The sequence below is a fragment of the Dendropsophus ebraccatus genome, chromosome 1 (assembly GCF_027789765.1).
Source record: "Dendropsophus ebraccatus isolate aDenEbr1 chromosome 1, aDenEbr1.pat, whole genome shotgun sequence".
Taxonomy (NCBI): domain Eukaryota; kingdom Metazoa; phylum Chordata; class Amphibia; order Anura; family Hylidae; genus Dendropsophus; species Dendropsophus ebraccatus.
This window is the reverse complement of record NC_091454.1, coordinates 121,282,880-121,296,251: the sequence shown is the minus strand read 5'-3', so window position 1 is coordinate 121,296,251 and position 13,372 is coordinate 121,282,880. Positions and strand designations below refer to the sequence as shown.

The 13,372-nt window shown below is 39.2% G+C and overlaps 1 protein-coding gene across 6 annotated transcripts in view; it reads left to right on the top strand.

Annotated features, from left to right (window-relative positions):
• Window positions 1–13,372, top strand: part of MAGI2 (membrane associated guanylate kinase, WW and PDZ domain containing 2) — a 673,341-nt gene that overhangs the window by 617,469 nt on the left and 42,500 nt on the right. For all 6 annotated transcript variants that reach the window (XM_069978196.1, XM_069978177.1, XM_069978169.1 and 3 more), the window contains 3 exons: window positions 267–423; window positions 2,182–2,425; window positions 4,194–4,337. In XM_069978196.1, coding sequence (XP_069834297.1) covers window positions 267–423; window positions 2,182–2,425; window positions 4,194–4,337 — 545 coding nt within the window. The remainder of the gene's footprint in view (window positions 1–266; window positions 424–2,181; window positions 2,426–4,193; window positions 4,338–13,372) is intronic.

Sequence of the window (13,372 nt, the reverse complement as noted above, 5' to 3'; positions counted from 1 at the left end):
GCTAACACATTCACATTTTAGTTACTTCAAACTATTGTTTTTCTTTCCTGTGACTTGTACATAAAATCTATTTGTTAATAATAACAGGTGGTCTTTATTACTGGAAAGATTGGAAGGCCTTTTAGTTGTAGTAAAGGCGAAGACACTTGGAAAGTGTCATTACTTCAAAAATAGAATGATTAAAACCAAGCATTTGAGTATATTTGAGGAACCAATGTACTGTAAATGTCACATCAACTTAGAAAATAACTCTCTTGGCTTCACAGAACTGAACAGCCCAGCTTCTGCTCCAAGTTCAGAAAAGCAGAGTCCAATGGCTCAGCAGCACAGTCCAATGGCGCAACAAAGTCCAGTAGCTCAACACAGTCCAGTAGCCCAGCCGCTGCCTCCACAGCCTCTACAGTTACAAGGCCATGAAAGCAGGTAAAAAATAATGAACTGGTTTAAATATTTACAAATAAAATATTAACTAATAATAAAGCTGAACTGGCAAACAGTAAAAGAATGGTGACACTCACCGGGATAAGCATAGCAGTACTCACCAGGATAAGCATGGCCGCACTCACCAGTTTTATTGTCTTAAATATATTGTTAGATACTGTATACTGTCTATTTGTAGTATACAGTATAAAGCAAAATGTGACATAAAATGCTTTTACAAAATTTACAAAACCATCATGTTTCTGGGTAGATTCATGAATTGTAAGAACAAATAAAGAATAAGGTAAGAAAAGGGTTCACATACAACAGCAAAGCAAATACTTATTTTACTAATTTGCATAGTGATGCTTTCTTTTTTATCAATTAACTCCTTTAAGACCTGTGATGTTTTATTTCCTTATGAGGCCATTAGAGGTGGTATGGAGAAGGCTCAGGACTCAAGCCTGTTCCATACACAGCAAATCCAGGCTGCTTTTAGTAGTTAGAGGCCACCGCTAATAGCCAGAAAGGAGGAATCATTGTTGCAGCTATTTAACATTTTACTGCTGTCAAAGTTGACTGGCATGCAAATTGCTTTACAATTTTCTAATTTGTAAGTTGTCTGGATTGGCTTCCCACCATGCAGGGATACTCAGGTGCTCATTCTCAAGATTAAAGTGGTCCCCAGCAATGAGACCCTTTGTGATCTGATCTCCTGCAGGTGAGGGATCTCCTAGTTATCCTGTAGATAGGAGATATCTTTGTGAGTTTAATTACAGACAGACATGGTCACTTGCCATTTGCCGCTGGACTCCTGGGTTTTTGCAGTGCAGGATCTTATGCATTATGTACAATAAAAGCATGCATATGCATCTCTATGGACTTATAATAATGGATTGACATTTATTTTACTCAGAGTAATGATACTTCTGTATTGCATGTCTGTAGCTACAAAAATGCTTAAAAGGTGTAGCCGGGCCAGTGATGTGCTTCAGGCATACCAGCTGCCAGTTGTGAAACTGCTGTAAGGGAAATTAAAGTGGGAGTCAGAATTCACTTTTCCGCACACAAATACTGTACACTTGCCCATTTACTTTGCCTGCCTTTTCTGCCTGCTTCTTGTATGATCAACAACTAGGGATCGCCTCTCAGAAGCATTAGCACTGATTTTCTGAACCTATTGCCAAAGCTCGTCATATGTGTGCCTCAATCCTGATGTATGGCGTATGCTTCTGAGGTCTTGGCTGTTCATCACACAGTGAGGGCTGGGGCAAAGCAAGTGGAGAGAGGTATTGCAGGCCAGGGCATGTAAGTTGCCTGGCCTTTCCTCTTCGGGCCAACAATAAAAAGCATTTTATTTTCCTTTTTGCAGCTACAGACATGCTATATAGTGCCATTACTGATAGCTGTATAATACTGTTGGCAGTTATATATGCAATAGCTATGTGTGTGTTGAAAGGGGGCAGTGATGTCCTACTGCTGTGACCTGCCGTGATCTCCAGAACAGGGTCCCGACTCTATTAATTGTCTATGGAGCTGCTGAAGGTAGCCATATACAGCTTTGCATTTCCTAAGCAACTCCACAGGCAATAAATGCAGTCACAGCAAGCAGTGTGCCTCTCTTTTCTACTTAACACAAATACTTTGGGCTCTGTTGTGAAGATCCTATGGATAGGGAATATATTATTTTAATTTGAAATGCATCTTTAAATGTACACTTACCACAGAGAGCATGATTATGACTATTTTTTTTTTTTGTAGTAGCTACAGGTCAGAAGTAAAAGCCAGACAGGATGTAAAACCAGACATAAGGCAACCACCCTACACTGACTACCGCCAGCCATCAGCGGATTACAGGCAACCCCCAGTGGATTACCGGCACCCACCAGTAGTTGATTACCAGCAACCTCCCCCTATGGACTACAGGCAGCCTCCATTAATAGAGTACAGGCAACATTCTCCTGATACTAGGCAATATCCGCTGCCTGACTATCGGCAATTCCAGGTGGGGATTTCCATTTTACTACCATTTTTTAATGAAAAACATAGTTATCTTTTTAACTCCCTCCCATACCATGTCATTGGCACAAGTGCTGGACAAGCTGCACAGTGCTGGACATAGCATCTGTTCCTGCAGGATTAGCTGCGGTTGAAAGCTACACTTCCATACTAACATCTAAGGAAAACTATGATCTTGACCTTTTTAATACTGTGAGCACTATTCATTTTACTTTTAAAGGTAGGGAGCTTACTGTTTTATATTGCTAGCCCTGGATTCCTGTTGCTCACAAAAAGGTGAATTTACAGGAACATGTAATAACAAATTAAGTACAAACCTGCCATTACTTTGTACAATAGTTTATCATTTAACGTACAATACTTTATTATTTAAAGGGGTACTTTGACATCAGGTAAAAAAAACCATGATGCCTAAAAATCTACAACTATAAAGCCTTAAAAGGAATATGTCAGCTTTATATAATAATCAGAGCTGCATACATTGACACATAAAACAAATACTACCTGTCTCTTAGCTAATGGCTATTTTTAAAGTCATAGAATCATGTTTTCCTTCCAAGCTTGTATCAAAAAAGCTGTATTGAGCTGCAGCATGCGCCCCTTTTTCCTCCACTGCCCCTTCCTTCGTGGCATGATTTATGTAGTGGGTTTGGCTTCCAGCACAGAGCCTGGCACATCGATCATGCAGGGCAAGAAGTAGTTAACTTTGGTAACAGACATAGGCCAGGCAACTTTAATGCCATCAGCTAGCCTCCTGTGTCTGCAAGTCTGAGCATCATATAGAGCTAAATGATAAACATGATCACTAAAATGACTGCTTCAAGTGAAAATGACTAAGTGTACTGCCTTCAGCCTAATTCACTAAAGTCTTTAATGATTATACCATGTTTCATATTTTGAATATAGCTTATAAAAATTAATCACTATATATAGAATGCATTAATTTGTTAGTCACCCTGTCAAGGTTTTTTTAAGAAAGGAAAAAGATACTGTACTATGACTTTCTAAAATCATTGCAGTCTGCTTGTTCTCTGCTTCATAGCAGGGTAAGGTTATGTTCACACAACATACAATTTTTGAAAAGAAATACCCTTGTTTTGAGTGCAAGCATTGTGTGAAACAACGGCCGTTGTTGCATTGACTTCAATGCAGTTCATTGCAGTATGAAAAGAACAGCCATTTTTTAATGATAAACAATTGCCGTTCTTTTCAAAAATAGCACATTGTGTGAACATAGCCTAGCAGGAAAATTTGCAAGACAAATGTTTGAGGACACATAACCAAGCCATTGCCCAGTATTCATGTGTCTGTTGCAGTATTACGGAATTTGGAATAGTATGTCATGGAATATCTGTTTTGGGAACCACCTGTGAATCGGCAGCATAGTGCCACTAGTTTCAGCAAGGTCTGGTATTATGGAAGCAGTACCAGCTGTGAATTTATTTGGGTTGTCTTTCAAAGGTTATACAATGCAGTGTATGTATGCATTTATTGCTGAGGCTGGACTATAAAAAGACCTAAAGAACTATTCTATTCTCTGCTTTCTTGCACAGTGGAAGTATAAGGAGGGCATCACCTTTCATTTTCAAACTCTTACTACCTTTATGGAGATTTCAAAGGAAAAATCACAGTGTGAAAGATTTTTTTTTGCTAAATATAGTACATGTGGTCAACCGTTGCAGAGTGATTGAATGCTGGGATATCATCAGTATTTATCCACTTAACCCTTTAAATAGCTTACCATTTATTTTCAGGATTATGACTATTTCACAGTAGAGATGGAAAAGGGCGGAAAAGGTTTTGGATTCAGCATACGTGGTGGAAGAGAGTACAAGATGGACTTGTATGTGTTAAGGCTTGCAGAGGATGGTCCTGCAATACGAAATGGCAGGATGAGGGTAAGTTAATGCTATTTTATTCTTTTCTATTCTTTTCACTCTATTCAATCCCTTTATCTATAATCCAGTCAATCAGTTCTTGCAAAATATATCAGAACATCTCTTTATGTACGGATATGTCATGAGTCTTTCAGAAGTTAATTTGGAGGCTGTATGGTCAACCACTGACTAGAATAGGCTTACTATAGAGGAATGCACACATACTTCTTTTGTTCACATGTTGACGACAGCAAAGATAGGTAGTAAATAATGAGCATGTTCATTATTTTTAAACCCGTACTCTATTTCGGATGTTGTTCTGTACTGTGTGCACTGACAGTAAATTTCCCATTGACTTCATGGAGCATGTTATTACAATAAAAGTATGGCCATATTTTTGTGTTATTTCACTCTGTGTGAACATAGAGGCGGCAATAAAGCCTGGGAGAGACTGCAGGAGATGCGGTAGCACAACTCTTTCCTAGCACTGCCGCTGTTACATTGTAGTAATTTGACTGGGATCCCTGTGGTCATATCACTAGCAATAGGGTATTGGCAGTATAACCTACCGATATGCTATCAGTGTCTTTCCAGAGGCAACCTAATTTATATCTTACTGATATTTGGAATTTGTAGATCATTTATTACAATTTAATGGCAGATAGGACAAAGAAACAATTTAGTAAAAAGTCTTTAAGGAGAGAGAAAATAAAAATTTTCAGAATTTAGTCTGGTAATTGTATTAATCTCTTATATGGAAGGAATCACCTCTTCATTTACTTTATGCTTTCATATATAATCCACAGGCCTGTTTCATTGCTTTATTCTTTTCCAGGATTGAACAGTTTACAGTCTTTTAATGTAACTTTGGGTTTTTATATGTTAGCATGGGGAATACGTGGTAAATGAGAACACTGTTGAGTAAAAAGCCGTAGTAATCAAGCAGGAAGAATAAATAGGTTAAGCATGGCCGATTAACACAGCAGTGCTTTGTGGCATAATTTCCTGCTCCATCAGGTCACGGGGAAAAAAAAGTAATTTTGTTGGAATTGCTTTTATTTCCATATTGAAGCCTAATTGCTAAACTCACTCCTAAATTATTTTATCATTTTATTAACAAACAAAATGTAGGAACCTTGCTAGCAGTCCTGTACATAATAAAGTATCTAGTAAAGGAAATATCATTGCAGTTTTTAATTTTATTTTGATAAAAAAAATATTTGGAAAATAAAAGGTTATGAAAACATTATGTTTGCAAGTATTATTATGTAATATTATGTTTGCAAGTTTCAATTCTAAAATTGGTCTCTCTTTCTGAAAAATGAGAAACACTAACTCTCCTGTGTTAGTTACAGGGCAGGGTCAATCGTTCTGTGTTTTCTTAGCATCCATTTTAATTTTGTGTATTATTGGAGAGAACTGTGTTTTCAGATGTTATAGAATAAGTTTAGGTAATGGTAATCATAATTGACCTCAAAATATTATAAAAGAAGACAGCCTATTATGACAATAAAACAAGACAGAGATTATAAAACGTGACACAGGTTATTTTGACAGTTACAGCAGACCACAGTCTAGTAATAGGGTAGCTTCACACGTGATGGATTCACAGTGGATTCGGAGCCTCACATGCAGCCACGGCACCGAACAGGTAATGTATGCTGCGGGGAGGGGCCCATAAGGTCAATAACGTGCCATTTAGAATTATTTTTTCTCATGTTGCTGCTGATCTTTCCCCCAACTAACCTCAAATTATGTCCCCTTGTTCTTGGGTTCAGTTTCTTTATATAACCACTGTACGTACACGTTTGTGTGTGTGTGTGTGTGTGTGTGTGTATATACTGTGTGTATGTATGTATATATATATATATGTGTGTATATATATATATGTATATGTATGTATATATTTCTCATTACAGACCATTATTTCTTCCTTATCCACTAGTCAGCACATCCCTGCATTAGCATTTTGGTGGTTTTCTAGATCAACCGTCTAATAGGAGCCTAACAGTACAATTTCTACCCACTTTTCCTGCTCATTTTTTATCATGAACAGCAGCTTTTTCCAGACTACTAAGAAAAATAGTCATTCTCTAAGACAAGGCGATTATATAGCACATAAATAGCCATGTTTCTGGCCCCATGTAAAAATCCACTTAGCACGCAATGGTTCTGAAATCGATGTGCTTCTTTCTGAGGTTCATCACAAATCATTGATTTAAATGAAATGATGTAAACAACTAATGTCAGAAACGAGGATAACACATAGATACTGTTTACATGGAGGATTTCTTTAGGCAGTGCTTTTTTCCCTACAGCTTTGTGCTTTATTGATGTTGCTTGGTAAAAGCTGAAAGTTAACAAGGTGTATTAACTATTTATGATACTCCTGTAATTGTAACTTGTATAACAAGTAGTTAAAGGGAGGTTTGGAGCTCCGCTAACCATAATACAACTATGTGGCAACCCAGAAACTAGAAAAAGTCAATTACCTGAAGTTATTATTTTTTTAACTGATTCAAAGCTCTAGAACATAGGTCTCCAAATTGCGGCCCTTCAGCTGTTGCAAACCCATCATGCCTGGACAGCTAAAGGTTTGGATTTAGCTGTCCAGGCATCATGGGAAATGTAGTTTTGCAACAGCTGAAGGGCCGCAGTTTGGAGACCCATGCTTTAGAATGTAGCATTGTCTTATGAGAGTTATACTGTTTTAAACACCAAAGGCTATTAAAACATCTAATATTAGTATATCAGGCACTAGACAGTATTTCAAAACATCTATAGGGTACAAACCCACTTGACGTATTTGCTGCGTGAATCAGTCTTAAAAATAAGCAGGCAAAACGCAGGTTGGCTTTATACAATTGTTCTGTGTTAAAATACGCAATTGCGTATTTTTGAAGTGTGAAGCTACATGCGTTTTTCGCACAGGTTGTTAACAACTGATGCTTTGCTAACAACAAGCTTCACGCTTCAAAAATATGCAATTGCGTATTTTAACGCAGAACAATTGTATAAAGCCAACCTGCGTTTTGCCTGCTTATTTTTAAGACTGATTCACGCAGCAAATATGTCAAGTGGGTTTGTACCCATAAACACCTTCTTCCTCACTCTAGTGAAGTCCTTGTCCCACACCCCTTTGTTCAGGTGGTATTGTTCTGTTGACTATGTATATTTTATACATTGTTGTTGCACTTTAAGGGTACAAACACATGACTGATCAGCAGCGGATTTCTCGCTGCAAATTTCAGTAAGATTCACTGCGGATCCCTGCCCTGTAATGTCTATGGGCGGACATACTCGCAGCGGATTAACATCCTGCTGCGAATATGTCAGGAGACTGCCCAGTTAACCCCCCCCCCACACTGGCCGGAGCATATACATACCTGTTTGCTTCGAGGGTTCCCGGCTAGACGTTCTGCTCAGCCAATCAGTGTGGTGCCCCGCAGCAGCACAAGGATTGCCTGAGCGGGACGTCCACCCCGGAACCCCCGAAGCATGCCGGATCGCAGAGCAGGTAATGTATATGTTCCAGCCGGCGGGGGGTTAACGGGGCAGTCTTCTGACATATACTGTACTCAGCGGGATGTCAATCCTGTTGCGAATATGTCTGCCCATAGACATTACAGGGCAAGGATACGCAGCCTAAATGCCTTTTACTGTTACTTTAATATATTTATGAAATGTTTGCACTTCAGAGTCATAAGTGTGGGTGTATTTTACCATTTTGTAATTTTTCACACATAAACTGTGGTATGTGTAGTACACAAGTGAAGGGCCAGGCTATAATACAGCCATGTGCTTGAAATATTACAATTTATTATACTATTAATATACTATTTATGTGTAGTCTCAATAGGAGAGTTTTGTTCTTTCTGTATATACAGTTCGTTTCCCTGTAATCTTTGCTTTGGCTCAGAGCAATGCTGTGTAGATTCCAGTTCTACTTTGTACAAGTTACCCTTCCAAGAGAACAGAACTGTGAAATATTAACTGTAGGCTTTCTTTCACTTAATGCTTGAACTGTATTCACCCACTATTTCAGCTAAAACTGCACTAAGGCTCTGACATGTTGTTTATTAACCGCTTCGGGGAGAAGAAGGAAACACTGCAGAACTGACATATTACTATTGAACTATTGCTTGCCACCAAAGCTGGCTGAAAATGTTTGCAATACATCAATGTGCCTAGTCAGTGGAAGAGATTAAACCAGCTGGTCCCTCAGACCCTGGCCGGTGTCAGCACCCGGCTTACTCGAGCAAGTGGCAGGGCCCACAGCACCTTTAGGGGTCCAGTCCCACCAGAGCGTTTTTCATTGCTCACTCAGCAATGATCTATTATCGCCTGCGCTCAGTCAGTTGCTTCCCTCTGTTTAGCACAATAAGAAGAGAAAATAGAGAAGGACACTCACCAATCCATTTACTGCAACTCAGAGAACAGGGGTCAGAGGTTATAAGAGTAGTCAGGCAGAGAGCTAATTGTCTTCTGTATTAACCCTTTCTTTGTTTTGCAGCATGTTAGAGAACACTGGGTCACTTACACACTGCATTAATTAAGGGGTTAAGCAAAAGGACACAGGAGGGTCTTATCTTCCCCGGGCCCCCTCCCTCCACGCCCCCATAGCAACTGCCTTCCCTGCCTCTATGGTAGCTACGCCACTGCTCAAAGGTTATGAAATAAATAGCACAATAAGAGGAGAAAATAGAGGAGGGCACTCAGCAAGAAGTTTACTGCATCTTTATTCTTCTCAAAAGAGAAAATAGAGGAGTGCCCTCCTCTATTTTCTCTTTTGAGAAGAATAAAGATGCAGTAAACTTCTTGCTGAGTGCCCTCAGTGCCCTCAGAGGCAGGGAAGGCAGTTGCTATGGGGGCATGGAGGGAGGGGGCCCAGGGAAGATAAGAGCCTCCTGTGTCCTTTTGCTTAACCCCTTATTTATTGCAGTGTGTAAGTGACCCAGTGTTCTCTAACATGCTGCAAAACAAAGAAAGGGTTAATACAGAAGACAATTAGCTCTCTGCCTGACTATTCTAATAACCTCTGACCTCTGTTCTCTGAGTTCCTGCAGAGGTCAGGGGTTATCAGTGCAGTAGAAGGAGAGAGCTACTTGTCTTCTGTATTACCCTTTTTTGTGTTGCAGCGTGTAAGAGAACACTGGGTCACTTACACACTGCAGTAAATATAAATATATATATTAGTGTGTAGGGGACGGGGGGCCCCCATACAGTTTTTTGCTATGGGGCCCCATGAATCCTAGCTACGCCCCTGCCTTTGAGTCTGGCGTTAAAGACCAACTGTTATGTTTCCCTGGACATCCACTACCCCCAGTTGAGCTGCAAATTTTCCTTCATTTTTCGAGTGTCTTATACTGACCATTGTGCCAATCACTCTCTCTACCACTCACAACCCCCTCACATCCCCCTCTGTTTAGTCTCCCTTTGAGATGGTCCTTATGTACAAACCAGATCAATAAAAACAACTCACAGCTGGGACTTCTGGCATAGGCAGCGTCTCTTAACACACTGAGCCAGAACAAAGAGAAGACCGGGTGTCGGGAGCTTCAGCAACAGGGGAGCGAGTTGTTAGGCGAGTTGTGTTTATATTTTTTTAATCTAGTTTGCACATAAGGGCCATTTCAAAGGGAGACTAAACAGAGGGGGGTCATCTATAAGGGGACTTGCTATTTTACTGTTGCCACATGATTTGCTCCACAAAGGGGCCCGCTGAGACTCTGTCGCCTAGAGGCCCACAACAAAAACCTGGAGCCGGCCCTGCCTCAGACTTTTTAATATGTATTATCCTTTTTTTTCTTTAAATATTTAAAAAATAGTTCCAGCCCTCTGAATTCCCCATTCTACATTTTATAAGGTAGAAAAATAAATATTAAAAAAAATAGCTTTTTCTCATGCTAAACCTGCTGCACAGAAATAATTTTCTAGTATTACAAAAATGTTTATTATGATACAGGAAGAATCACTGAGTGCCTTTTTCAAAAGAAGGCAGACCTTTTAGTGGTACAATTAAGTACACAAAAAGGAAAAAATAAAGTTACGGTATAAATCATTCAGCGTTTTCAGTCCTCACAATGAATAAGGTACATGTCTAGAATTTAGCCCAATCAGCCCAAATTTATTTTTTTGTTCATTCCTTCCTGTCCATGTGACCTTGCTTTATCTCATATGACTGTTAAGGGTCATTTTACATTAACAAATAACTTCCCCAGATTTAGGAAGTCAATTAGCATTCCATTTTTTTTATTTTGCACATGTTGAAGGGCTTAACCAAAAAGTGGTTCTTGTGACTAACATTTTTCAACCCATTAAAAAAAAAACATACTAACTAACTTGTAACATACAGTCTGTCTGAGAGCAAGCTCTATGCACAGATCGAAGTTCCGACAGGATGGAGGTAAGTTGCTTACCCCACCTGTCGGATCAGTTAGTGACAGGTGTTTGTTATAGCAAATAGGGAAACAGAAAAAACACAGGGCAGAGCATTGATTTTCCTTGGCCCATTTTTTTTGCAATATGCAGGGTCATTTGGTGCACCTTTATCTGTGCAAGGTATTAAACCCCCTTCAATACAAGGTAGTCTGCATTGTTATTCCTAAATTTTCCTCTGTTGTTCTGTTGGGTGACTTGGTCCACGTAGCCTGCTGCTGTGTGATCTTCTGCCAGATGTCTATGGTTCATGCAGTGTTGGTACACCTTTTGATACCTTGGTATGTACATAAGTGTAGCGGATTTAGAAATAATGGCCCCATAGTCAAACACACTTTTAGCTATTAAAGGCAAATGTGAGAGGTCAACACATTATTGCACATTAACATATCTGAGAGCCAGTTGTCCCTGACACCACATGGTTATTGATCACAAGCTGCCCAGCTGTTCTTAGAACAGTGATTGTTTACAGTACATACAATAAATATTTCTTGAGATAAGTGAATCTACATTAAGAACAGGTGAAGCACTTCGCTCCTATCTGCATTCTGCTCATCAGGCTGCGGGCTTTGAAGGCTGCTCCGCTTCCTGCTGCTCCTTCCTTGGTGTTTGGGAAAAGATTGACCCAGTCATGGAAAACTTATCCCAGTTTCCCAGGATGGGATCCCTCTTTTCCCAGCAACCGGGGAGGAGTGGGACAGAGCAGAGTAGACCTCAAAGCCCGCAGTCTGATGAGCGGAATGCAGATAGGAGCAAAGTGCTTAACTTCGTTCCCAATGTAGGTTCGCTCATCTCTATATATGACCCATACATATACCGGCTTTCAATGTTGCTTGTATATATGTTTGTAAGAGCTGTATACCCCACTATTAAATCGACCGTTTTAAAATGTGCTTAATTTAGATAAAGAAGGTTATATCTGAAATGGAAAATATAATTCCATAGATTCAAAATAAACTATTGCTTATAACTTTCCAACATATTTTACAGTCACTGAAACCCTGTTACTGACATTTTATCTTTCTCACACTTCCTTACAAGTGCAAATTTAGCAGCTCTGCAGCATATGCAGTCCAGTTTAGTTGCAGGCACATTCCCACTATCCTATTAACAGCTTATTGTGTCTATCCAGAATGATTTTTTTATAGTTATTTATTATGAGCATAATGGCCCAGATTTCTCAAAGTGTGTTAAACAAAGTAGCTGGTATAAACTGCCTATAGCAACCAATTACAGTTTAACTTACATTTTACCAAGCTGAAAGCTGAGCTGTGATTGGTTGCAATGAGCAGCTTCCCCCAGTTTTATTTTACACACTGAAATATTCATTAGTTTTGGTTTATGTGTAGTTTTTAATTTCTTATACACAGTTTCGGATCCTGTATTTGTATGTTCTGTACTGTTGCCACTGTGGTAAAAATAAATAATGCTATATGTCACCTAATTATTTTTTACTGATTAAAGTCATATTTCCGAAGCTTCCGCTCTGGTGCCAGCATTTAGCTCATTTACAGCAGTCACATGGACCACAGAAAACCAAAGTCTGGTGCTGACTTACTGACTTCTGTGGGATAGCATTCTAGGTGCCCTGTACAGGGAGAAGGAAAAAGGGATCTGCACCATCACCTATTGGTAATGGTGTCACCCCTATTTATATATTTAGTGTTACCTTTGTCATTTTCCTGGGATGTCATGAGAATGTTGAAGTGTTCTGTACAATACAGGAGGCGTCCACTGATTATTAGGCTTGGTGTTCAGAGTATTAAATGCAAGATTATAACATTAAAGTATACATAATAAAATGGAAAATCATTATTAACATTTGTTCAAAAATACGTATAAGGCTATGTGCACACTATGTATAACACCCCCCGTTGCATAGCAGGAGGTGTTTGGCATGTTCCTGCAGCCAATATCGCTGTATCGGCTGTAGGAACATTATTTATTTATTTTTTTTACAGTGGACTTGTGTGGACCATTGAGTGTGCCCACAAATCAGTTAACCATTGACTACATTGGAAAGTACAGCAGCTGGCAGTACTTTACCCTGTGTGCACAGCTATGTTCTCTGGACAATAATAGGCATGTTCATTGTTTTAATACCTGTTTTAAAGAACGGACATTAAATTAATGATGTTGGAACACAGCGGGTGGCATTGCATTGCAACACCACCGCTGCAAAAAAGAAAGGACAGAAAAGAATGTGAACTTAACCTAACATAAAAACTTGAATTAAACAATAGGTTGTTTTCTAATGACACATTACCTTTAAACCCATTGACTATGTTTTACTAAATCTCACTAAATTTACTAAAACTAAATTCTAACTGAATACAGGCTTTGAAGTATAGGATATATACACGTATATTGCAGATTCTCATGGGGGCTGCGTTTACACTACGTATATTTCAGTCAGTATATTTCAGTCAGTATTGCAACCAAAACCAGGAGTGGATTAAAAACACAGAAAGGATCTGTTCACACAATGTTGAAATTGAGTGGATGGCCGCCATATAACAGTAAATAACGCCATTATTTCAATACAACAGCCGTTGTTCTAAAATAACAGCAAATATTTGCCATTAAATGGCGGCCATCCACTCAATTTCAACATTGTG